The sequence below is a fragment of the Anas acuta genome, chromosome 2 (genome assembly GCF_963932015.1).
Source record: "Anas acuta chromosome 2, bAnaAcu1.1, whole genome shotgun sequence".
Lineage (NCBI taxonomy): Eukaryota > Metazoa > Chordata > Aves > Anseriformes > Anatidae > Anas > Anas acuta.
In genome coordinates this window covers 125,512,014-125,535,875 of record NC_088980.1, presented here as the reverse complement: position 1 = coordinate 125,535,875, position 23,862 = coordinate 125,512,014, and the positions used below count along the sequence as shown (strand labels likewise).

The following is a 23,862-nucleotide window of genomic DNA, read 5'->3' as shown; positions in this document are numbered from 1 at the left end:
TTTATCTGCCTTTCGGATTATCAGCATCCTTTATATATCAAACTTAATTGAACATCATATTGAATAAGATTTTCATTAAGATTGTTACTCCACTTTTCATTCGACATTCTGTATATCTGAAAATACATTTTGACTTTTAAATATTGTCCTTTTAACTCTGTTCAGATGATTATTCTCAGCAAACTTAAGTCCTTCACTGAATCAATGCTTTGCTTGTCCTATAATGACCTACATTCCTGATTTCAATAGTACTTTACATTCCATTATATGAAATGAGCTAGAGGTCCTACATAATTTCATTCTAACTGCCCTTGTTGCAGCTTTACACTGTACCCTTTATTTTCAGCAGGTTCTACAGAATTTATCAGTTTTGTCTTGTATTTAGCTCCAGATCAATTGCAGGGAACTAAACTGCTTTTTCAGAGTCAAAATTTTGCAACCAGTCAGACAAACAGTGCTCCAAGTCTCCATGTTATACTTGACTACAGCTGCAATATCTGGTCCTGCTTTATGTTAGATAAAATAGACATTAAGAATTGAGAAATGGTAGATACAATATTGATAAATGTCATTGTTATTGTGAAGAGCCTAATGCTTTTTGATGTTGTTTTTTAGCTTCAGTGTCTGGATTTTGTAGCTGTGCTGGTGGTTGAAGATTTAGATCAGACTTTATTATGTAAGATGGAAACTGCAGGAATCCACCTAGTTCAGCCCAAACTTCTTTGATGTTTACCTCCACTAATAAAAATTTAGGATTCTAGCCAAGGCTAGAAGGTTGTTGAGAGATCCCAGTTTGAAACTTTCAGAGTGTTGCAGTTTGAAAGTAGCTGAGAGATAAACCTCTGGGAACTAAGGAAAGCGTGTCCTGGGGGCAAACACCAAAAGGCAGCAGTTGCAGAAGGCGATAACTGTTTGGTCCCCATGCTGTTGGCTGTCTGAGAAAAATAGGACTTACCTAAAGTGCAAAGCAAAGCTGAATTTTAGGCAGGATAATGTTTGCATATGCCTTTTGTTTTTTTCTCTCTTATCCTCTCTGTTTGTTATGTTCCTATGGATAAATAAATAAAGTTCTGTGTTGAGCAAGCTGTTCTCTGTCACTACCTTTTCATACTGGTCGTAACTCCCAGAGGGAAGTCTACGGAGGGGCCATTAAACAGCTGGACCTGCTGAGGACACCTGTAACCTGGTGACCCAGTCAAAGTGTGGGGGTGATTCACTGAATTTCTTCTGAGGGAAGTACAGTCTTCAGCCCTTCTTAGCAAGTGTAGGAGACTTGCTTGGAAGGGGTACCCACAGAGAGACTATAAAGCAGGTCACAGGTTCTTCAGTACTCATGTTTGAAGCATGTATTCAGATGATTATTAACCATGCCTTATTAATGGCTAATTTGTACAAGTTATTTTGTTATCTGTCATTAGTTTATAAAATAATGTGTACATGCTACTTTAATGTGAAGCATAATTGCATCATATATATGTATATATTCACAGGTCAGCAGGTGGCTGGTAGTGGGGTGCTGAGATGGGTATATGAACACTGATTTGCAGTGTGACCGGAGAACTCAGAAGTGTCTGAGAAGTGGGGAAAAGAGCATGTTATATTACTTTTTATCTTCTAAAAAATTTATTATGATCACATGTTCTTCATTTTCAGAATGGAGAAGCAGGAAAAGAAACAGAAGAAGATAAAGATGCAAACAAGTCTGAGATAAGTGTAGTGTTTGAAATTGCTTTGAAGCGCAATATACCCGTCAGTTTTGAGGTATGTGTTCTATATGTATGTTTGCTTAGAAGGTATTAAAAAAACACTAACATTTAACACAGTTGAAAAGTTAGTTCTTTATGAATATAACAGTTAAATTCATGTAAGTTATAAATAGATAATTTTGGTAATGTATCAAACTCATAGAATCATAGAATGGTTTGGGTTGGAAGGGGCCTTTAAGATCATCTAATTCCAACCCTCTGCCATGGGCAGGGACACCTCCCAACAGACCAGGTTGCTCAAAGCCCCATCCAGCCTGGCCTTGAACACCTCCAGGGATGGGGCATCCACAGCTTCTCTGGGCAACCTGTGCCAGTGCCTACCACATAGTACAGAATTTCTTCTGAATATCTAATCTAAATGTACCTTTTTTGGTTTAAAAGCATTATTCTTTGTCCTATCACTACACTTGCTAACAAAGAGTCCCTCCACAGCTTTCACACAGGCCCCCTTTAAATATTGGAAGGTCACTCACTATAAGGCCTCCCTGGTGCTTTCTATTCACCAGGCTGAACAACCCCAACTCCCTCAGCCTGTCTTCACAGGAGAGGTGCTCCAGCCCTCTGACCATCTTTGTGGCTCTCCTCTGGACTTGTTCTAATAGGTCCATGTCCTTCTTGTGCTGAGGACCCCAGAAGTGAATGCAGGGCTCCAGGTGGAGTCTCACGAGAACAAAGTAGAGGGGAAGAATCACCTCCCTCAGCCTTTGGCAATGCTTCTTTTAATGAAGCCCAGGATATGGTTGGCTTTCTGGGCTGCAAGCTCACATTGCTGTCTCATGTTGAGCTTCTCATCCATCAAAACCCTCAGGTCCTTCTCATCAGGGCTGCTCCTAATCTATTCTCTCACCCTGTATTTGTGCTTGGGATTCCACTGGCCCAGATGCAGGACCTTGCACTTGGCCTTGTTGAACCTCATGAGGTTTGCACAGGCCCAACTCTCAAGCCTGTCCAGGTCCCTCTGGATGGCATCCCTTCCCTCCAGTGTGTCCGTCGACTGCACCACACAGCTTGGTGTCATTGGAAAACTTGCTGGTGGTACCAATGCTGCCCCTGAGGAACACTGCTACTGATCTCCACTTGGACATTGAGCTGCAACAACTTGAGCGTGACCATCCAGCCAATTCCTTAGCCACTGAGTGGTCCATCCATCAAATCTGTGTCTCTCCAATTTAGAGACAAGGATATTGTGTGAGACAGTATCAAATGCTTTGCACAAGTCCAGGTAGTTAATGTCAAAATCTAAGACGCTGACTTTTTATTATTAAATTAGATGCTCTTTCAAAAGAATTATAACCCTAATATTTGTTTGGAAACCAGTGGATGGTAGAAAGACAGTTCAAGTATCTGTTTTATAATGCTAAACATTCGAATTAGTGGCCACGCTCAATCTGACTTGAAATAATCTTCAAAATAGAGTCAGACAGTCTTTGTGTAAGCATTCATACAGTACAAAAGTTCCCATTAAGATACTTTGCATGTGATGCTCTGTTTTCAGAAAATCAAGACTATCTTTTTATCTTCTACACTGTTTGATTCCTTATCTGTCTCTACTTAAGCCTTTATCTATGAATCTGCCTCTGACACCTTTGTTTACCTTAAGTAACAAAGAATATTTGGAATAGCTCCAATGCAATCAATGAACTGGCTGGGAGAGTGAGTGATCGCAACAGCAGAATTTTTCCGATGAGAAAGTTCTTACACAAACTAGTTGTAAAAATCTGATGTTATTGTGTTAGGAACCACCAGACTTCCAATCTATTTTTATTTATTTATTTAATTAATGCAGAAAAAGCTGATGTAAGTGGTATGTAAAAATTGTTGGCTTTTACTTTTCTGCATATTGTTGTGCATGTATACTGAGTAACTATGAAAAGGACATGGGTAGTGCCTATACTGGTGATGGTTATTTTCTCCAGTCATTTTTCCGTTTGAGGTATATGCACATATTTGCATACCAAAAAATAAATAATGGTGTGGCATCTCGTACAGCGTGCTTTATACAATTTACTGCTGTGTTTGGCCCATATCCATGGGTTGGCCAATGTCAGATGAGCTATTTGGACCTTCTGAGAAATCTGTCAGAAGGGAGGTAAGTGAGCCAAAGATACTGACTGTTGATTTTGACCAAGGAATTCCTTGGTTTAACAAATGGATTTGTGCTTTATATATATGGTCTATAATTGCAATAAATACAATATGAACTAACTAGAATATTAAGAAAGTAAAATCTTGAAGGGTAAAACTGAGGTGTCTGGGGTGTTGGTGTATCAATTTGCAGCTATGTGGAAAGAATGCAATTCCTGTGTAAGATCAGACAAAATGGAAATCCATGCCTCTGTTTCAAAAAGGAAGGTTGTAATTAATGTTTCAGTTTTCACATAAGTCATTTTCTACCTTAAGTATTTAAAAGTATTTGGAATAGTTCCATACAAGTCAGTATACTAAAATACAGTGAGGTGAATGGTCATGGATCAAAGAATAGCTTGGATGTTGGAATGGAAAGAAGGGTAGTGCTTTGAATATGCTCTTAACTTCATTCCTATGATTTAGCTTGTTTAAGGGAGAGCATTTAGTAAGGAGAGAATGAAGGCAGAGATGCTCAGTACGGGAAAAGTCTAATGTGTCCCTTGCCAAAGAATGTTAACAACGTTGAAAAAGATGTTTTCTTGCTCTCCTGACAAGTTTTGTGTTATTTCCTGCCTTTAAATCTAAGTGTAGGTGACATTTTAAAATAGAGTTTTGATTTAACTTGGTACTGGCTTATATTTCAATAAATCTGCTAAGCAATTATGGGTAATCCCCAGGATCTGATGTTTCTAATAGGATTTTATTTACAAATGGTTTTGTGTTATTCCAGCCAGGCATCAAAGCTTTCTCTAGCATTTTTTTGTGCGATAGCTATAAAATGATCTGCCTTTTCTTCATGAAGCTTTAGCAAATGTTCCAACAGTGCTGTGTTATGCAACTAAGTAATGGTCATAAAGATATGTAAAGTTCTATGTAAACACATTCTCAGAATTGCATAAGGGGTGCAAAATAAGGAGAGCATGCAGAACCCAGTGGTTTTCTTTTTTTTCAATGTGAATATGAACGTTGAACCAGTGCATGGTTTCATTTCAGCTGTTCTGCCACAGGGAGTTATGCACTCATTCTGTTCATCCTGTTTTGTATAATATGGATAGTTTTAATTGTCTTGGAGCTTTAGGAAGAATTTTAAGGAATTTCAATCTATTAATTCGATAACTAAAATAAAAGTTCTGAAAAACAACAAGCTTTATGCCATACCGACCATAGGTGTATCCTTACTTAACCTTTATTTTTCAACTTACCATTCAAAATACAGCTTTCAAAGCATATGTGGGACTCTTGATGAACAATTTTTGAGAGGGATACAAAACTGTTTTCTGTAGGAATTGTTATAATAGCTCTGAGATGCTCATTCTTATTATTTCCTCCTTGGAAACAGGCTGAATTCTTGCCTCTTTGGTTCTCTTGCAACATAAATGTTTTTTTCTTTCCAAACTTGCCAGTAATGAGTTAGGTGAGTCTAGAAGACATAACTGAGGTCAACAGCTTAAGGTGTTAGAACAGCTATATGGAAATGATACAGTACTCACATCAGGCATTAGATGCCTTGGGATGTTTTGGGTTGCTGTTTTATTTTCAGCATTTTTCTTTGGATTGGAGTGCTCTTTCTTTAGAATAGCAAATAAACTTTTTTCATTCTCAGTTTCGTTCTTGGTATCAGGAGCCGAGGGGGTGCAGTGGCTGAACAGACAAATTTTATGCCCTATCATCCCCTTCCAATGCTCTGCTGGGAAAAAGAGGGGAAGTTTGTTGCATGCCAGTCTGATCACAGTGAGGCAGAGGCTTATTATTTTGAGCCAGGAATGGAGCAAACTGCTGACTCTGAAAGGCTGAGCCAGTTCTCAGCATTTTGCACCCATCTGGCATCTGGCCTCCTGGGCATGAAGGCTTTCAGACTGGATGATGGACGTACTGAGTAGCTCTCCTTCTCCTGTTTTAGTAAACCATCCAGGCTTTTTTAGTTTAAACTGGGAAAATCTGGCATGTCAGCCCACACAAGCACATGGAGATACATTGATATTTTCTAAATAACCATGGATGTAGGTGACATGTTTTTGTTGACCCATTCTTTGTCTTTTCTGTTATTTTTTTAATGTCTGTTTAATCTTGTCACTGTCTTTTGAATTCTCTACCTGTAGCCTCATTAATAATTGAAGCAGCATTGCTCTTTCATTGAAATCATACTGCTGTTTTTCATTTGTCAGCATGATTCATTAAATTGAGCCAAATTCACTCTTGATGTAACTTGACCTTAGATGTGTTTTGGCCCCATGTGTTTTCTCTTGCTGGAGTTATTCTTTAAATCAGTGGAACAGAAAAGAAAAGTGTATTGAACTGTCACCCTTAATCAAATTCTCAACTTTAAATTAGCCATGATTTGATCCATAGGTCATATCTTTCAACTGAGGAAATGGTTTAATGTACTAATGCATATAGTGTTCTTGGATAGCAAAGGCTGAATTTCTTTTAAGTGTTTTGTGTGCCAAGGCTTATAGAACAACTGTTTGAAATCATATGGAATAAAAAGATCTAAAATCTGGGCTTAACCAAAAATGTTGTTAGGTAAATATTTTTTTTGCTAAATTACCAATTTTGGATGTTTAGCTGGATCCAGATCCTATCCAAATCCTATGGGGTTCATTCCATTGACAATACAGACTTTTCTTTTTTCTTGTACTCACTAACAAAGAAACAGTTTTGAATGTTTTCCAGGCTATTATTTACCTTGTGTCACATACCTAAAAGTTTAAAAGATGAAAATCACGCCGACATACATTAGTTTTATATTAAGAAATATATTTTCATATATATGTTCTAATGTATATGAAAATACAGTCGGGTTTTGTATTAAAATTCTTTTTCATATATATATTTGCATGCATTTATATATATGAGAAAACTTATATAAAAATAATATTTAAGGAACCCAGCAATTATGTTTCTTAAGCAAGTTATTTTGTCCTTTTTCATCTGGTCAGTATACGCATTGTTGTATATTTTATTAATGCACTGTATTGCATATAAGTAGAAACACCTATATACTGGTATTAGTAAGACCACAAAAAGATTAAGGACCCTAGTGATGTTAATTCAACCCTGCTTTTTTACAGCCAACGTGTCGTAATACTTGGGTAGCCCTGTGCACTAACTGATTAAGGTTACACCTTTAGGACAAAGAGGGAAGCAGCGTGCTGAAGGCATTTAGCGCAGGTACAAAGCCCTCGTGTGCCTGCAGGTGGGAGATCCTGGCACTGGGCTCATCACAGCTCTGGTGCAGGCTGTGCAGCATCCCCTGGCTGAAGCTGCCACAAAAGCACAACCGCCTTCTCGTGTGGTGAAATGCTAGTGGGCAACTTTCAAGTGAGGTAATCTTGCAAACACTTCTGAAATGATTACCTTGAATCTTAGAGTGGGAACACTCCCAGACTGCAACGTAAAAATCCCATGCTGGCACAGATGCCGTCTTGTTCTGGGAAAATGCGGACAAAGTTGTCTGTTAATTTTCATTTTGTGTCTTTTTATTGATATATGCTCTGATAATTGTATTTGCTGGGTGAAATTGCCACAAAAGAGAGCTTAAAAAAGAAATACAAGCCTAAAGAGACCTCATTACAGTGTAACAGCAAAACTAAATAATGCAAGGGACGTGACCTTGATAAAAAGAACTTTAATACAAAACATGTTGTAATAATATTAAGGTTGAAGGTTTCAACCCATTAAAAAAACAGTTATTGCACCAAGAAGGCCCTAGCACCTTTACCTCCATTTCCTTCTGCTCAAGAATTACACTTTTTCAATGAATGATTTGATGTTGCTGCACCTCCTGAAAAAATATGCATTTGTATTGATTTTGAAGACAACGAAACGAGGTGCCTGTCAGATGCTCTAATCTCTCCTTATAAACATTACATGCAACAAAGATTAAATTAGGTAGCTGTTTCCGCCCATCAAACAAAATAGCTGAACCTTTTCCCAGATGAGGTTTCTAATTCCTGATAGACATTATCCAGACCAATAAATGTTGCATACATGAATAGATGGTTATCTTAGCACGTGCAGTACTGTGATGTGTTGGGTAACTACATTCTAAAAGTATAACCGCCTCAAAGGAGACTTGCATGTGTGCAAAAGTGAAAACAGAAAAAATGTAGTGGAGGGTGCACCATTCAGAACATCTCCGTTTTATTTTTTTCATATTATTGCAACTTTTAGTAGAGGATGAGTACTTCAAATGGGTTTTCTCACTGTCTTTCATCCTTGTTATGTTTAGAAAGGGATGAAGGAATGAAAGATTTCAAAACTGATTGATTTTTTTGTGTGAATTGTGGTGGTTCTCTTGATTTTTCTTTCCTGTACTGTTGGGAGGGATAGCTGAGAATTGTGGAGACGATGCTACAGCAGCCTTGCAAATGTGCATGGTATCTGTCTGAACTATGTGGCAAGGTAAGAGTTGAGAGCAGGCAATGCTGTTTGCAGCTGGGACATAAAATATCCTAATAAAAAATACAGGCCTGTAAGATGGAAGTTTGGGACCATGCATGAACAACCTAGATTTCAATGATAACAGAAAAAATAATGAACAGGTTAAAGTGATACTGTATAAACATAGTTTTGAATATTTTGTATGGATAGGTTGTACGGACTATAGCAAAGCCTAGTGGACCTTCATGAATTAAAATTCTTCACTATGTGAAGCACCTTGCAAGGAGAAAACAGTAGCCTTGGTTTAAATATCTGTTATTGCCATGTACTGTGTTACTGATGTATAAAACATTTTGAAAATGTAGGTCTACTGTATTTTCTGTGAAGCACTGAATATGATGGTTAAATTTGCGTTATCTAATCAGTGTTAATTTTCTATCCTCAAACCTGGTACTGCAATTAACACTTGTCCAGATTTTATGAAAACCTATCTAGTTGCCTTCAGTTACCAGAAAGAATGCACTGGTAGTAAGTACATTGCAGAGATATAAACATTGTTATGTTCTTATTGCGTGATTTGTCTCCATTTATTTTTGTTTAAAAGGTGATTAAAGAAAGTGGACCTCCTCACATGAAGAGCTTTGTTACACGAGTTACAGTAGGCGAATTCACTGCAGAAGGAGAAGGGAACAGTAAGAAACTCTCCAAGAAACGTGCTGCAATGTCTGTCCTACAAGAACTAAAGAAGCTTCCTCCTCTTCCTGTTATTGAAAAGCCAAAACTTTACTTTAAAAAACGTCCAAAAACAATATTAAAGGTATGTATCTGCCCCTGTCAGAGCTAAGAATATTTGCTTAGAAAGTAGCAGTTACTCAGATTTAAAGCCAGTAAAGACTTACTTGCTATTTTCTGTCAATATAGTTACTTGCTTGTGCTAATACACCTGTATTTTTTAAAAAATTCTTAAAGTGCTATGAAATTATCTGACATAATGGCTTGTAAGGTGCTGTCCCTTAAGAACCCAGATCACATCACTGACGTCAGCAGAAGTTTGTTCAAGTGTAGTGGAGGATAGAACCCTCCGAGCAGCTCTGTACAGTCGTGTAGATTTTAAGCATCATCTTCTTTGAGAGGCCTTATTGGAATATATGATTTCTCCCTTCTCTTTCTCCCCTCCTCAGTTTGAAGAATATGAAATAGTAGTTATCTGGGAAAATGTTGCACAGTCCAGCTTCCTCCTCTCATGGAGCTGGATTTGGGAGTTTTCTGAGCTCGGCTTCAATCAGTTGTAGTTCTTGAAACATTTAGAATAAAAAACAAACACAAGAGTTTGTTCACATCTCAGCCTTGTGTGTCACTTGTCAAGCTCTGAAGGAAAATAATTTCTTTTTTTCATGTGGCTGTATTAAGGTTAGCATTTGTTCTTCCGCTCAAAAAAAAAAAATTGCAGACCAGCCCACAGAGGACTTGTGGACCTTGAAACATCTCTCCATTAAAATGTATGCTGTCTCAGAGGATGTTAATATGCCTCTTGCTGCACTGATGAGGCTTTGAATTCTTCTGAGCTCAAGTTTCTTAAATGATGCTTTTACTCTTGGTGGCAGTAGATTTATTACCACTTCTAGAATTCAGTCAATCTGCAGTGACTAGCCCTGGTTTGTGTATTCATCCTGAATTCATATAGAAACAAAGAACCATCTGAGCTAATTAATCTTTCACTTGACCTGACAAAAGCAGCCACATAGTGTCCATATATTTATGAAGCATCACTGCCTAGTCTCAGCATTGTACAGCTAATCAGATTAACTTGTCATCTCCTCAGTCCAGAAGAAGATGCTTTTGCAAATGGTCAAAATCTTCTCCATTGCATTTTATTTTAGGAAGTGTTATTCTGTGAGGCAGCAATTAAACTTTTTGTACGTGGCTTTCTATTGTCTGGCATGTTGGATAGTCATTTACAGCTATACAAAATAATATCATGTAATGTATACCTAACCATTCAAACTCATGACAGATTGGTGTAGATGGTGGTGGAGAGTTGGTCACTTTTTGTCTAGTGTTACACAATGACTTTTGCTTCATAATATGCAACCTCAAGACTAGAACTGCAGGAAATAACAGGAAACTTTCATGTCCAAACCCTGTACCTTGGAATATAGCTGTAGGACCTAAATTTCATCTCTTTTCCTGAGAGGAAAAAAAGCTTTTTAATTTTTCTGAATTAGAAAACAATGGGAATGATGCACAGGTTTTGATGAAATGCACAGCTATGTCCACAGCTTGTGTGCTAGGCAGCATTGCACCAATATAGTGTGAGTATCAAATATGGCTTGAACTCAGTCCTCATTGAATATTGCATAGATGGATTGTGAAAATAAATAAATATAAGAAATGGGTGACTGCTAGGAATCTGTATACTGAGTATGCTGAGTGCAGGAACAGCCATCTAGAGTAAGCAAATATTTTGGAGATTGTAAAACTGGACTTGGAAAGTGTACAAGGTACTCCATCATCTTTCACTTTTCATTTGCCTTCAAAACAGAACAAATGATTTCTCATGAAAATCTAGGGTAATTAGATACCCAGATCCTACTGATATTCAGAGGATATCATTCTCAAAAAACTTCTAGGAAAAATTCATCATAAAATGTTACTTCATGCAAAACAATCAACATCATTTCAGCTTTAAGGATCTGAAAGCTGCAAGATCTGAAAAGAGTGATTTTCTCTGCCTGTCTCATTTTAAATGAAAGATGCTAAGGGTGTAATAATGTAAAAACTTCTTAGTTTACTATAAACCATTTACCATTACAGTCTTAAACTGAATTATCCAAAGTTGGTCGTCTTATAAACAGACATTAATAGTCAAAATAACCCAAATACGTAGGAAGTTTTTATTTTTTGAATATCCGGACTCCTGAAATGCTTTTGTGTCTGTTTCTTTTAATTTAACCTGTACGTGCTTTGAGCATCAAAAAAAAGTGACAATAACTTCTTTTTACTTCTATATATATATATATTTATGAGGCTATATCTTATGGCCTACACTTTATTTAGCCTGCTCTCCCTTTGTCTCCACCTGGCTCCTTGCCCACACAGCTGCCCTTGTGCATGACATTGTCTTCATTCTTTCACCTACATCTTCTCTAATGACTTCAGCAGTTACACTAGGAAGGATTTGCTGCACAGCTTTCTTAATATAATATCCCTCTCCGGTCTTTGCCTTCAATTGCTGATCATCTCTTTAGGTTCTTGACCACTTGTTTGCTATTATTTGAGAACCTCAAATACGCATTAATTTACATCTTCTCTTATACTGCAAATACCTTCAGAAAGAGGAAATATTGCAATAACATAAAGACAATTTTGCATTCAAATGCCATGTATATTTGTAAATACTTCTCTTGTGTTGTGGCATATAAATCTATTAAATATAACCACAGATAAATGTGTCTGAATCTTAATTTCTTCTCTTTTCCTTCTACCAACAATATTTTCATAGCTGTTTGTTTTGACAGAGCATTAAGAATAATAACGTACTAAAAGGATTTTAGAACTAATACAAACAGTTTGCAAGGACTGTAGTTTTTCACCTGTCTTTGTAATCTTGGACAGACCAGTTTCTCCGATCTTTTGTTCTTCACCATCAGATCAGTTCTCCCATTAGCAATGCATTTTGATACGTTACTTTGAGGTTTATTGTCTGTAATACTTTGTGGGTGGCTCACAGTGTGCAACATTTCTAGTCATTGGAGATATTCCTCTCTTTCTCTTCTCTATCTTCACTGCCTAAAAGCATTTGAGGCTGAATTCCTATAGCTGCATGCAGAGTAAGCTTTCTTCACCTTTAGTTGCATTGTAGGATGGAAGATAGGACTGCAGAGATGGAAGGCTGAGAGAAATGCAGCTTGTTATATGGCAAATCTTTTTTGTCCCCATATAAATCCATCTCTTAATATTACTGCATGTTTCAGTATTGTGGCAACCTATTTTTAAGGGCCAGAGGGATGAGTCATAGAAATAGGACAATGAAATATAATTGATTAATCTGATAATTTTTATCCATCTCTGTAGTAAATAGATAGATGAAGGCATCAGTAGTTTACCAATGACAGCTATGCCCACTACCTGCAGCAGTGGCACGCAGTAGGTGCGTATTATATGCCACGGTTTTGAGATTGAGGAATTCTCCTGTCTGTCTCATGATCAAAAGATGGTACAAAATATATTGTTTTTTTCTCTATTTCTATTAAAGAAAATTATTATTTTCTCTATTATTATATTCTATTATTATTTCTCTATTTTCTATTAGAGAAGAGGTAGCACAACAGTTGTACTGATCTACAATACTAATGCACAATGAAATTATGGTTCTTTCTCTTAAACCTGTTTTAGACTGGACCAGAATATGGTCAAGGAATGAATCCCATTAGTCGTCTGGCTCAGATCCAACAGGCCAAAAAGGAGAAGGAGCCAGAATATGTTCTTCTTTCAGAGAGAGGAATGCCTCGCCGTCGAGAGTTTGTTATGCAGGTATCATCTGCTGTTGTGTTACAGATAGAGCCTTTGCTATGTCATGTTCAAACACAAGAAAAATGGTGGCATAATGTAAAGCTTATCCCTTTGTGTTTATCTCTTTGATTTATGGTTATTTATACAACAGAAGTGTGAAATCCAGTAGCAGTTTGAACTGCCTTCTTTCTTTTGGTGAAACGAATAGCAATTAGTTAATTTGCCCTCTAGAAGTTTTCCTTGCAGTGGTTTTATATTTTTATGCTATTATTTTTATTTCACCTAATTGTTTCTGATTTTATCCCTAATGTTACACTTCATAAATGATTTGTTTACTTTCACTTGTCTTTTAGAAAATTTTGCAGTTGTTGAATGGAGTATTGCACTACAAACAAATATTCTGAAATATGGAGAATATGCTACAAGTCACCAAACATTTTGGGTTTAAAAAGTAGCACTGTAAATCTTCTAAGAACTCCTTTCAGATTTTCATCTGTTTGTTGCTTTTGTTCCTATTTCAAATGCAACAAAAACAGCCTTCCATCACACATTTTAGCCTCTTCAGTTAAAGAATTTGTACATAATACACAAACTGTAGATCACTAATGCACTAATGTTTCCTTTTTTTTTTTTTTTAATTAAAAACATTTGCAAAGATTTGATGTAGCCATGATATATTGTGTTAGATAGCACAACAGCAGGTTAAGAAAAATAAGGAACAGGAAAGGATTCTTTCTTCTTATGTTTTCACCAAGGTAATTTTGTGCCAGGGCAATCCAGAACAGCAAACCTGAGCATGTTTTGACTTGTTGACCACAAACAACACCAAAATTTAAGTTCTGATCACAATCAGAATATGATGTTCAAGCACCTTCTTCTCCAGAAATCAAAAAAAAACCAAAACAAAAAACTTAAGTCTTTAAATCCTTCCTTCATTTCTATCTAGACAGGCTAGCAATCTTCATTTCCTTGGATCCCAGTGGTCTTTCTTGACAATTTATTTTCTCTCCGAAAAAATAAATTAAAAATAAATAAAAAAATATATATATAATATATATAATATATATAATATATGTAATATATGTAATATATTACATATATTACATATATATAATTGTGTTCCTTTTGTTCAGGTTCAGATTTATGAATATAACTTGGATTTCCATGTTTTTGTGCTATCTGAAATTATTTGAAAAAGAGTGATCTTGTCGCAGACCATCCCTTTTCACATGCTTGGACCCTCCAGTTAGAGATCTGTATCTGATCTGTGTGCATTGGAAAGATGGGCTGAGAATTTGGCTTTCCACTCATGGATTCTCAGTAGTGGTAAAATACTTGGTTTGAATCAAAATGGAATCTTAAAAGCTGTAAATACACAGAGGATTCCCCAATCTGAGAAGGCTTGTGAAAGAAAAAATCAAAGAAATTCCATAGATCAGTTGCTTTTCACTGTAGCCCAATTTCTACCCTTTTCTAATATTTTCACACAAAGATCATCCCTCTCTTTCTCCTGCCTTCAGGAAGTCTCAGTGGATTCATTATGACATGCAAAAAACCTTATCAGAATAAAAAGCCTTTGTATAAACTACTTAAACAATGTTTTCATTTAATTTAATTGAATGTGGAAGTAAAATATCCAGAGATAATATGTTCATTTTTATCTGTCACACAAAGAGCAAGTTTAGATGTGATGAAATGGATCCAATTACTTGTCCTGACCACTAGATAAACAGAAGAAAACCTCTGATGACATTAGTTGGTGTTCTGTTCCCAAAGTTAATTTCAGAAAGCTCTTTCTCTTTGTAGTCAGACCTTTAATCCTTGATAGAGGTTATAATAATAGCTAAACCAGTTTTACAGGTCTGAGAAATAGCAGCACATTGATTTATTGTGAGCTATGTTATAAATTATCATTTTGTCTTGTCCCATTAAAGTCCCTCAATTTTATTGCATATAAACTTGTAGCAGAGTGGCTATTTTCTAATTGTGATTGTAAAACTGCATAGAAGTTAAGGGCCTTATTTCAAGGTTATTAATATTTCTGTTTTATGTAGTTGAATCTTTTTGTTTAATTATATATGTATGCCAAAGGGATATTCATGATCATTATTATTTATTTACAACCCCTTCTTTCTATTTTGAGTTAATAGGTATTTGAATAAAGAAAAAAATAAAGGTTTCAGGAAAATATATACATGATAATTTAAGGAAAATGCTTAATTATTGAATAACATAAACGATTGAATAATATATTATTTATTTAACAATCATGTGCCTGTTTTTCATATTTTTTAAGCTTTTTCCAGAATGTTTCAGCTCATTGACCTCTAAGGTTTCTTTTATTCAGATTGCCTTGGGTATTTTATTAGTTTTATTTTACCTTGGGCTTACTTTGTAACTTGGTTTTGGGATCATAAGCTATTTTTAGAGATAATTTGGCAAATAAAATGGCTTAATGGACAAATTGAAATATAATAATTAAAAGACTATAAATATTGCACAAATGAATAGCAGTGATAGTGCTCATACCTCAAGGACTGCCTCTTTCTGGATATTAGTTGCCTATAATTTGTGTTTATTTTGAAGTTTTAACTTTTTTTTATGTAAAGCATCTTGTTGGAAATCCTTTGGGCAGTACAGCCCAGAGGTCAAATGAGGATTCTTCTTTCCAAAGACCGTTTTGATAAAATCTTGTCAGGTGTAAGGGCAGGAAAAGAAAACAGCTCACACCCCTGTGTTTCTTGCAGTGCAATGAAGTGGGAGGAATGCGAATATGGTTTTCATCTTTCTATAGAAGCCTCTCTTTTATATTTCCAGGTCATTGTTTGTCTCTCCATTGTTCTCGATACTTTCCTGATGATGCTGGGGAACAAGCACTCCCTCAAGGAAGAGGAAGTCCAGATCCTGTAGCACATTCCACATTAAGAAAGAGGGGGGAGCAAAATTAGGGGAGAACAGGGTTGACACAGAAACTGGCAGAAAAGAGGGAGTTCTGTATACACACCACAGATATATAAAAATGTAGGTCTTTGGTATGAGGTTGGGGACTTTCTGAAAAATTTAAGCAAGCTCATCTTTGGGAAGCAGTATTGTAGTCCACTTTTTGCACTATTCTGACTTTTTCCAGATTGCTTCTGCATCAGAAGAGCTGATGGTTGTTGGTAGATCAGCAAGATTATTGCATGGTGATATTAAAGGGTCTTGCATTTATTATGATCATGATCAATATTTTCTTTTTAAGGTAAAAGTAGGCAATGAGATTACTACTGGGACAGGCCCAAACAAGAAAATAGCTAAAAGAAATGCAGCAGAAGCAATGTTGCTACAGCTGGGTTACAAAGCCTCTACCCCTCTTCAAGACCAGACAGAAAAGGTGAGAACCAAATGATTTTATTAATTTTTATATCTGAAATAGTCATAGCTGTTTGTTTTTTCACTGAATTGAATATGCAATAAAAACGTTATAGAAAATGCTTTCAGATTTGATGGCTGAGAAAGAAAATGCATGTCAGTGTTTTTCTGGAGAATGGATTATATTTTAAATTCACGTGTTGCAGGTATATGTTTCTGTATTAGTGATGTGCAGATCAGCCTTCTGGCCCATCTTGACTTTATTGATGTAAGGTTTTGTAAGCAAAATGGGATGTTAAGGCTTTGGTTTTTGTGTCCTGAAAAGATCAGAGCAAGGTATTTGGCTAAGCTGTGGACTCTGGACAGCTTCTGTGATACATACACACAAAGTCACTGCATGTGTATATTTTGATCACAGCTTAAATGTTTGCTGTGGCTGCACCAGCCAACTGTTGACTCAGGTCAACAGAATGTTCTGCTGGGCTTTTATTGGGACCACATGATAAATCTGTATATAGCACTGTTGAGTGGTTAAGAAGGCCTGCTGCTGCTGCTTTGTTTTCTTACATTCATTAACTTATTGCTTAAGAGTGCGTTGCCTTTAAAAACACAACAAAACAAAGCAGGTTTAATTACATACTTGAAGTAGTAAGATAGAAGAAGGTATCTTAGAATTGATAAAGCATCGTGGCCTAATGTTATTCTGAACAAAATAAGCAAATGTGATACTGTACACACAAAAGGTGAACTACTCAAATTTTATGAAATGGGAATGTTCAAGATAATAAAACACACTTTCATAGCTTTGTAGAGCTTAAGAGCATAAATACTTCTAGAACATCTGGAGTGATCTTCTCTATACAACAGAATGAACATGTAAAGCCAATAAACAAGTTAGTTTGTGTAGATTTTAGTTCTCAGACTTAGCAGACAGCTTATCACACAGCAGGAGAGACTGAAGTACCATCTGGATTTGGGGTTTTTATTACCAGATCAGAATGCAATGGAACCATGAAACAAAGAGTTAATGCAAGAAAACCTTTTTTTTTTTTTTCCAGAATAAATTGGAAATTTTATTGATTAAATTTGGAGTGTCAGGCTTTCTTTCATTTGACAAATATGCAGTTGAATATCTGTACACCGTATGAATGAAATGTATTCTGAGTGATCTGAGGGGTGCCTTAATTCAGCATTGAAAATTGGTAGCATCCTTGCTTCAAGAGTCTGCAGTAGCTGGGACTTGGTTAGGTCAAATGTGCTCAGATAGCCTTCTCAGCTAAAACATGTCTGGTGCTGGAGAAGAAGGAAAATAGCAGTTAAATCTCTACCAATTTGACCATTGTAAAATTCCTTCCATATAAATTGCACCATAAAGTTCTGTCATTAGAAGATTTGCATCCCAAATGGGGCCCAGTGCAGGTTAGGCAGATGTATCAAGTTGGTGTCTAAATGGGGAATTGTCACTTACGTTGTTTTTGATGTTTAAAAAAAAAACACAGGAAACTTCTCCTTCTAACCCCCTACCCACCGAGTCCTTTCATCCCCTTCCTCCTTCCTTAAAACAAACAAACAAACAAACAAACAAAAACAAAACAAAACAAGCAAACAAACAAAAAAAAACCAAACAAACACAAAGTCAATGTTCTTTCTTCCTCAACCCCTGATGCATAAAATGCTGCAGTATTCATTCTTCCAGTGAAGACCTCAAAGTGTTGCAAGAGTCATGCATGGTGCCCATGGCAGCACAAGTATTCCAGGTAATGTAAAAAAATTAAATAAATAAAGGCTCTGCTCTTTTCTGAGGTAATCCTTTACCTGGAAGAAATCAGTAGTGTATGTGTTGAGCACTGAGGAGAGCAATTTCAAAGTGCCCTGGGAGATTTTTCGCAGCTACCAGAATTTTAGCTCTATGGATGAGAGTGGAGAGTTGTAGTGTTTTCGTTTTTCATATTTTCGCTTTTTAATTTCTCCTTGCCCCCTTTATTCCCTTAGAAGAAAACCAGGGTACGTTGCATCCATTTGACACAGCATAACCAAAGATAGTTTACCGATAATTGAATTCTTGTTAAATCCCCCATCATGATGATGCTAATAAACAACAAAAAGAGAGGAATGAGAGGAGAGCTGGAAAAGTTTTTCTCATACTGTAATAGTGCACTTGGCAGATTTTTCAATCATTTTCTTCTGGATTCATACTAAAACCATGCTGTTGTAACAGACAGCTGTAAGTTCAAATATATTTACAGATTTCAGGTTGTATATTCGTTTGAAGAACTGTCTTTGTGATGTTTTCCATAGATATACTTATTATGTGGTTCATTAATTTCACATAACTTTCTTTGTTCATATAAAGTTTGTGGAATTGGGTGACCAGTTTGAGAGACAACTCTAAGACCTATCCTCTCTTTTCTATTAGATATCTCCCTTTTTATTGCACATTGCCTATGCTGTAAGCATATTGGTATGTACATGATGAAGAAAAGCAGGGAAACAATCTTTGGAATAGTTGGTTTGCATAGTGTGCTCTTCCCTCCTTTTTCCCCAGGGAAAACATATCATCTAGTAGTCTGCCTTATAACAGAATAGTAATTTATGCAGCCTTAACCTCTGAGATGTAACAGAACCATGGACCTGTTTTCAGAGGCAGAAGACATAGAAGGACAAGGACAGGACAGCAACACTGTACTCTGTCCTGGCTGGCAAACCAGATGGGTCCTATCCTAAGGACAGGCTGCTGTCAGATTTCAGACTGCTGGCTCTCTCCTTCACATCTCCTCCACTCAACAATTAACCCCATCAGCCCCCTCGTCCAGAGCAAATGATAACAACTTTTTAATGGTGTATTGGCTGTGTTGCTGCAAGGTTTTCTATTTGTGTGTTAAATCCCAAGGAAATCTGAAAAGGATCATCTGCATCACATTAATTGAGATGCCTGTCAATAGTTCATAGTTCATGAGAAAAAGTGGACTTGTTTCTCTGCATTTACACATAAATCTAGAACATGGGTACCTTACTTACTGTGTAGACTTTAGGAATGGCCTTATTCTGATCTTCCATGTTAATTGCTTCCCTTTTCTGTGTCAGCGTAATACTGAGCATTAAACATAACAAAAAATAACTTCCTCAAAATATCTAGATATTAAAATAATGGATAATTGCAAGAGTCAATTTTGCTTCTACTTCAGTAACGAAATGGATTTCCAGCAAGTAAATATTTTAAAATTACACCCAAAGTACTTTGTAGTGTTTATGCATTCTTTCATAGGCAGATATTAGGATCTTCTTGTTTTAGAATGTAATTTCTCTGTCATCTGTGTATATTTGCAGTTGAGAACTACTTAAAATATTTGATTTTAAGTCTGATTTGGTAACATGCTGTGTTGAGCCTAATCTTTGGGGAAACATTTATATTTTAGTGTTAGGCAATAGTTGTTAATGTTTATGCTTGAAGGGTACATTCCTCAAATAACCTATTTTAGACCAAAATTAAGATATGTTAGCAAATATGTGTAAGCAGATGTGGTAATCCCAAGTCACCCTTTTTTAGAGTCTTTCAACCAAATTTGTAATTTTGAATGTTCTGTTTAAGGAGTTGTTTGATGTTTACTTATTTGTCTTTTTCTACCTGTTTCAGCTTGGAGAAAACAAGAGTTGGAACGGCCAGAATGTTGGGTTTCCTGAGCCAACAAGTAACAGTAAGTATCACTTTCTAAATCTTTATTTATTCCTGCTTATTTTGTTTCTGTAGGATTTAGATTATTCAAGGCAAATGAAATGTTTTCTATAAATTTGCAATTAAATTAATTAACTCTTGAGCATCCTCTCTGTGAGTGCAGGAACAAGAAGATTCTTATTTACCTCTCTTTTTATTATTATTTACTGTTTTAACAAAATCAAGATTGGTTTTATTAAATCATCAAATCCTTCAGGTTTAAAGGGATTTTTACAAGTTTTCTAAACTGCAGGGCCAGTACTGAGTTCAGACAAGGTTCCTTGTGTCTTTTTCCTGTTTTCCAGGGATGGAGATTTCATAGCTTCTCTGGGCATCCTGTTCCAGTGCTTAACTATACTCACGCTGATCTTTTTAAAATTTATTTTTATTCTTGTTTTTCACTTTTATCCAGCTGGAACATGTCCTGTTTGTTTGATAATCATCTCCAGTTCTGCTTCTATATAACTCTCTAAAGTGGCTGATAATGCCTTTCTTCAGTCATTGGAGACTTCCCCTAATCTCCATGACTTTTCAAAGGTGACAGAGTGGTCTCAAAAGAACTTAAGTTGGTTCACTCTACACCCTGAGACACATCCCATCTGGTCTGGTGACCAATTATAGGTTGAAAATTTCTCTAGGAATCATTGACTGTGATCTCCATCCGCTCCTGGTAACTTCTCTTCTCTGAGCTCTTTCTTTAGACCCAGAGGCCTGTGAGGCCTTGTTTGTGAAGAACAACTTCAGTTTCACTGCAGTAGTTAATGAATTGCCTGACCAATCTAGTGGCCTTCTATGATGGAGTGGCTGCATCAGTTGACAAGGGAAGACCAACTATCATCATCTACCCAGACGTCTGTAAGGCCTTTGGCACGGTCCCGTACAACATCCTGATCTCCAGATTGGAGAGAGATTGATTTGAAGGGCGGACTGTTCAGTGGATAAGGAATTGGCTTGAAGGCCACACCCAGAGAGTGGTAGTCAATGGCTCTATGTTCAGGTGAAGGGCAGTGGTGTCCATCAGGGGTCTGTCTTGGGACCAGTAGTGCTTAATAACTTTATCAATGACATAGACATTGAATGCACCCTCAGCAAGTTTTTAAATGACAACAAGCTGAGTGGTGCAGTCAATCCAGCAGAAGGAAGAGAAGCCACCAAAGGAGCCTAGAAAAGTAGGCCCATGTGAACCTAATGATGTTCAACAAGTCTAAGTACAAGTGCTGCACCTGGATCGGAGCAATCCCAGACATGTGTACAGACTGGGAGAAGAACTCATTGAAAGCAGCCCTGCAGAGAAGGACTTGGGGGTTCTGGCGGATGAAAAGGTTGACATGAGCCAGCGGTGTCTGCTTGCAGCCTAGAAGGCCAACTTGCCTGGACTGCATCAACAGAGGATTGGCCAACAGGTTGAGGGAGGGGATTTTATCCACTCTGCTCTGCCGTTGTGAGGCACCACCTGGAGTGCTGCATCCAGGTCAGGGGCCCCCAGCATAAGAAAGATGTGGCCACAAAGATGATCGGAGGGCTGGAGCACCTCTCCTATGGAGAAAGTCTGAAAGAGCTGGGGATGTTCAGCCTGAAGAAAAGAAGACTTGTTGGTGGAGACCTCATTGTGGCCTTTCAATACTTAAAGGGGGCTTATAAAAAAATGAAGAGCAACTTTTTGCTTGGGCAGACAGTGACAGGACAAGGGGGAATGGTTTTAAACTAAAAGAGGGGAGGTTTAGATGAGTTGTTAGGAGGAAATTCTTCACTCAGACAGTGGTGAGGCACTGGAACAGGTTGCCCAGAGAAGCTGTGGATGCCCCGTCCCTGGAGGTGTTCAAGACAAGGTTGGACAAGACCCTGGGCAGCCTGATCTAGTGGTTGGCATCCCTGCCCAAGCAGAAGGGTTGAAACTAGATGATCTTTGAGGTCCCCTCCAACCCAAGCTGTTCTATGATTCTATTAGTACAACAAGCCTATGTGATTCTGCTAGATTTTTTCCTGGCTTTGGACTTACTGTAGTGTGGTAGAGATAATATAAATAGCACTTTCTTCACTCTTCCATGAGTCCTATATTCTTCTCTAGAACAGTTTTGAGCTTTGAACTTCTTAAGAGTACAAATTCTTATCTCCCTCAACTATGGATTGTATTATAGATGGACACGTGTTAGCTGTCTTTTTTGCCAATTTGCATCCGAATGACTTGGTCCAAAATCGAGTTTTTAAGGGGATTCAGTTGTGTTCCATTATATATGAAGTCTTCTCAGTGGCTGGACTATGGAGGAGTTGGGAAGTAATTTGTGGTTCAACTTACACAAAAGGTTGCCAGTATTTGAAATTATCTTGGATTCAGCATATGCCATTGTGTTTCACTGAAAGGAAGAATTTTTCAGGATCTAAGACTTATTATTAATTGCTTCCTTCCAGCCCTATCTTCAGTCCCCATCAGTCCTTCTAGATTATTGCTGTTTGCATTGTCAGAATCCCTAAGGACATGGTCTGTGAAACATCTGCAAATGTTAACGTCTTCAAATGTTAACATATTACAGTTTGGGACAGCAGAATAAGATCTCAAGCTTTTCTCTGCTATCCTTCCAGTGTCTTGTAGCAAAGATATGTACTGATGACAGTGTGACCATCTACTGTCCCAAGAAGGAAAAACGATGTCTTTCCCTAGTTTAACCTGGCAAAAATACCTTGGTGGTCACATGTGTAAATCCAAATCCAGGAGAGCAAAAACAAACTCATTCAACAGAAAACTGTATCAATTAATTGTATTTTAAACCTGTGGTAATCAAGGGACTCTTTTTTCACAGATGGACCTGTTCACAGACCTTTTTGCAGCCACCATGTTCCATAGTACAGGAACAAATTTACAGTCTGTTTTGCTTCATGGAAGACATTTCTAGAAGCTCTTGTTTCCATTCTAGAGATATCCAAGTAAATTGGAAATCAAATGATACATAGCTAACATGATAGTAGCCATTGAGCGTTTCTGACAGTGCTGTTCAGAGAGCACAATGCTTAATCCCCTGAGTCCTTAATTTTTTTTTCCCAGTCTATCATGAATGATAATCAACTGATTAGTGTATCATTTTTGCTTTCAGAGGGCCTGGGCTATCCTTTTGCAAAATAGGAAATATTTGAACCCTGAATGCTATAAACAGGCATATAATTTTTTTTACTGTTTTTTTTTAAACTCAAGAGCCTTTCTGATTCTGGAGTACTTTCTTTAAAACTTACAGCTTAGCTGTAACAATAGCATTTGAGGAGATTTGAATATGTTATAGTTACGTAGAGGACAGACTGATCTTCACTTTATAGTCTCCTCTAGGATTTTTGGAAGACATAGAAATGCATTTTTCTAAGTGTTATTGTGGTATCAGCCCTGGCTGAAGAAATTGCTAATAGGCCTTCTTTTTTTAGTTTCTAATAGAAGACACTCTTAATATTTGTAAATTAAAATGGCCTTGATGATAGATTTATGAATCTGCTGCATCAGTTGGCACTCTATTAAAGTATTCTTATACATAGAAAATCACTGTAGTATCTTTTGTACTGTAGATCTTTCAACATACGAGTATCACACCATTCTGAATATACAGCAGCGTACAGGAAGGAACCACATACTCCTGGGTAGAAAATGCATTGAACACTTTTGTATGTTACTTAGGGAACCAGTAAGTTCAGTTGATAGCTTCCTATTGAATGGCTCTATGAAGAGGCATTTTTTTCAGGACACGACTGAGGACAAAGGATTGCAACATTTGGAGATAGTATTCACTTGACATTTTTCACCTGTTTTCCATAGGCATAGTCAATGTTGGAATTTCCTGCTAGTATTTGGTAGGGAAGCTGTCTTCAAGTATACATTTACATGCGAGCACTTTGCCTACTCTTCTTCTGGTAGAATATTATTTGCTAGTTTCCCACAAAGGAAATGCACTAGAAACCCTGAAGAAGAACTAGAATTAGTGAGAAATTTCCCTGTATACACCCACTGATCTTCCCCTCAGCCTCAGAGTCCAA

At 37.0% G+C, this 23,862-nt stretch overlaps 1 protein-coding gene across 4 annotated transcripts in view; it reads left to right on the top strand.

Annotated features, from left to right (window-relative positions):
- STAU2 (staufen double-stranded RNA binding protein 2) overlaps positions 1-23,862 on the top strand; it is a 169,474-nt gene that overhangs the window by 52,482 nt on the left and 93,130 nt on the right. For all 4 annotated transcript variants that reach the window (XM_068672105.1, XM_068672103.1, XM_068672104.1 and 1 more), the window contains exons 7-11: positions 1,654-1,761; positions 8,881-9,093; positions 12,672-12,809; positions 16,030-16,161; positions 19,774-19,834. In XM_068672105.1, coding sequence (XP_068528206.1) covers positions 1,654-1,761; positions 8,881-9,093; positions 12,672-12,809; positions 16,030-16,161; positions 19,774-19,834 — 652 coding nt within the window. The remainder of the gene's footprint in view (positions 1-1,653; positions 1,762-8,880; positions 9,094-12,671; positions 12,810-16,029; positions 16,162-19,773; positions 19,835-23,862) is intronic.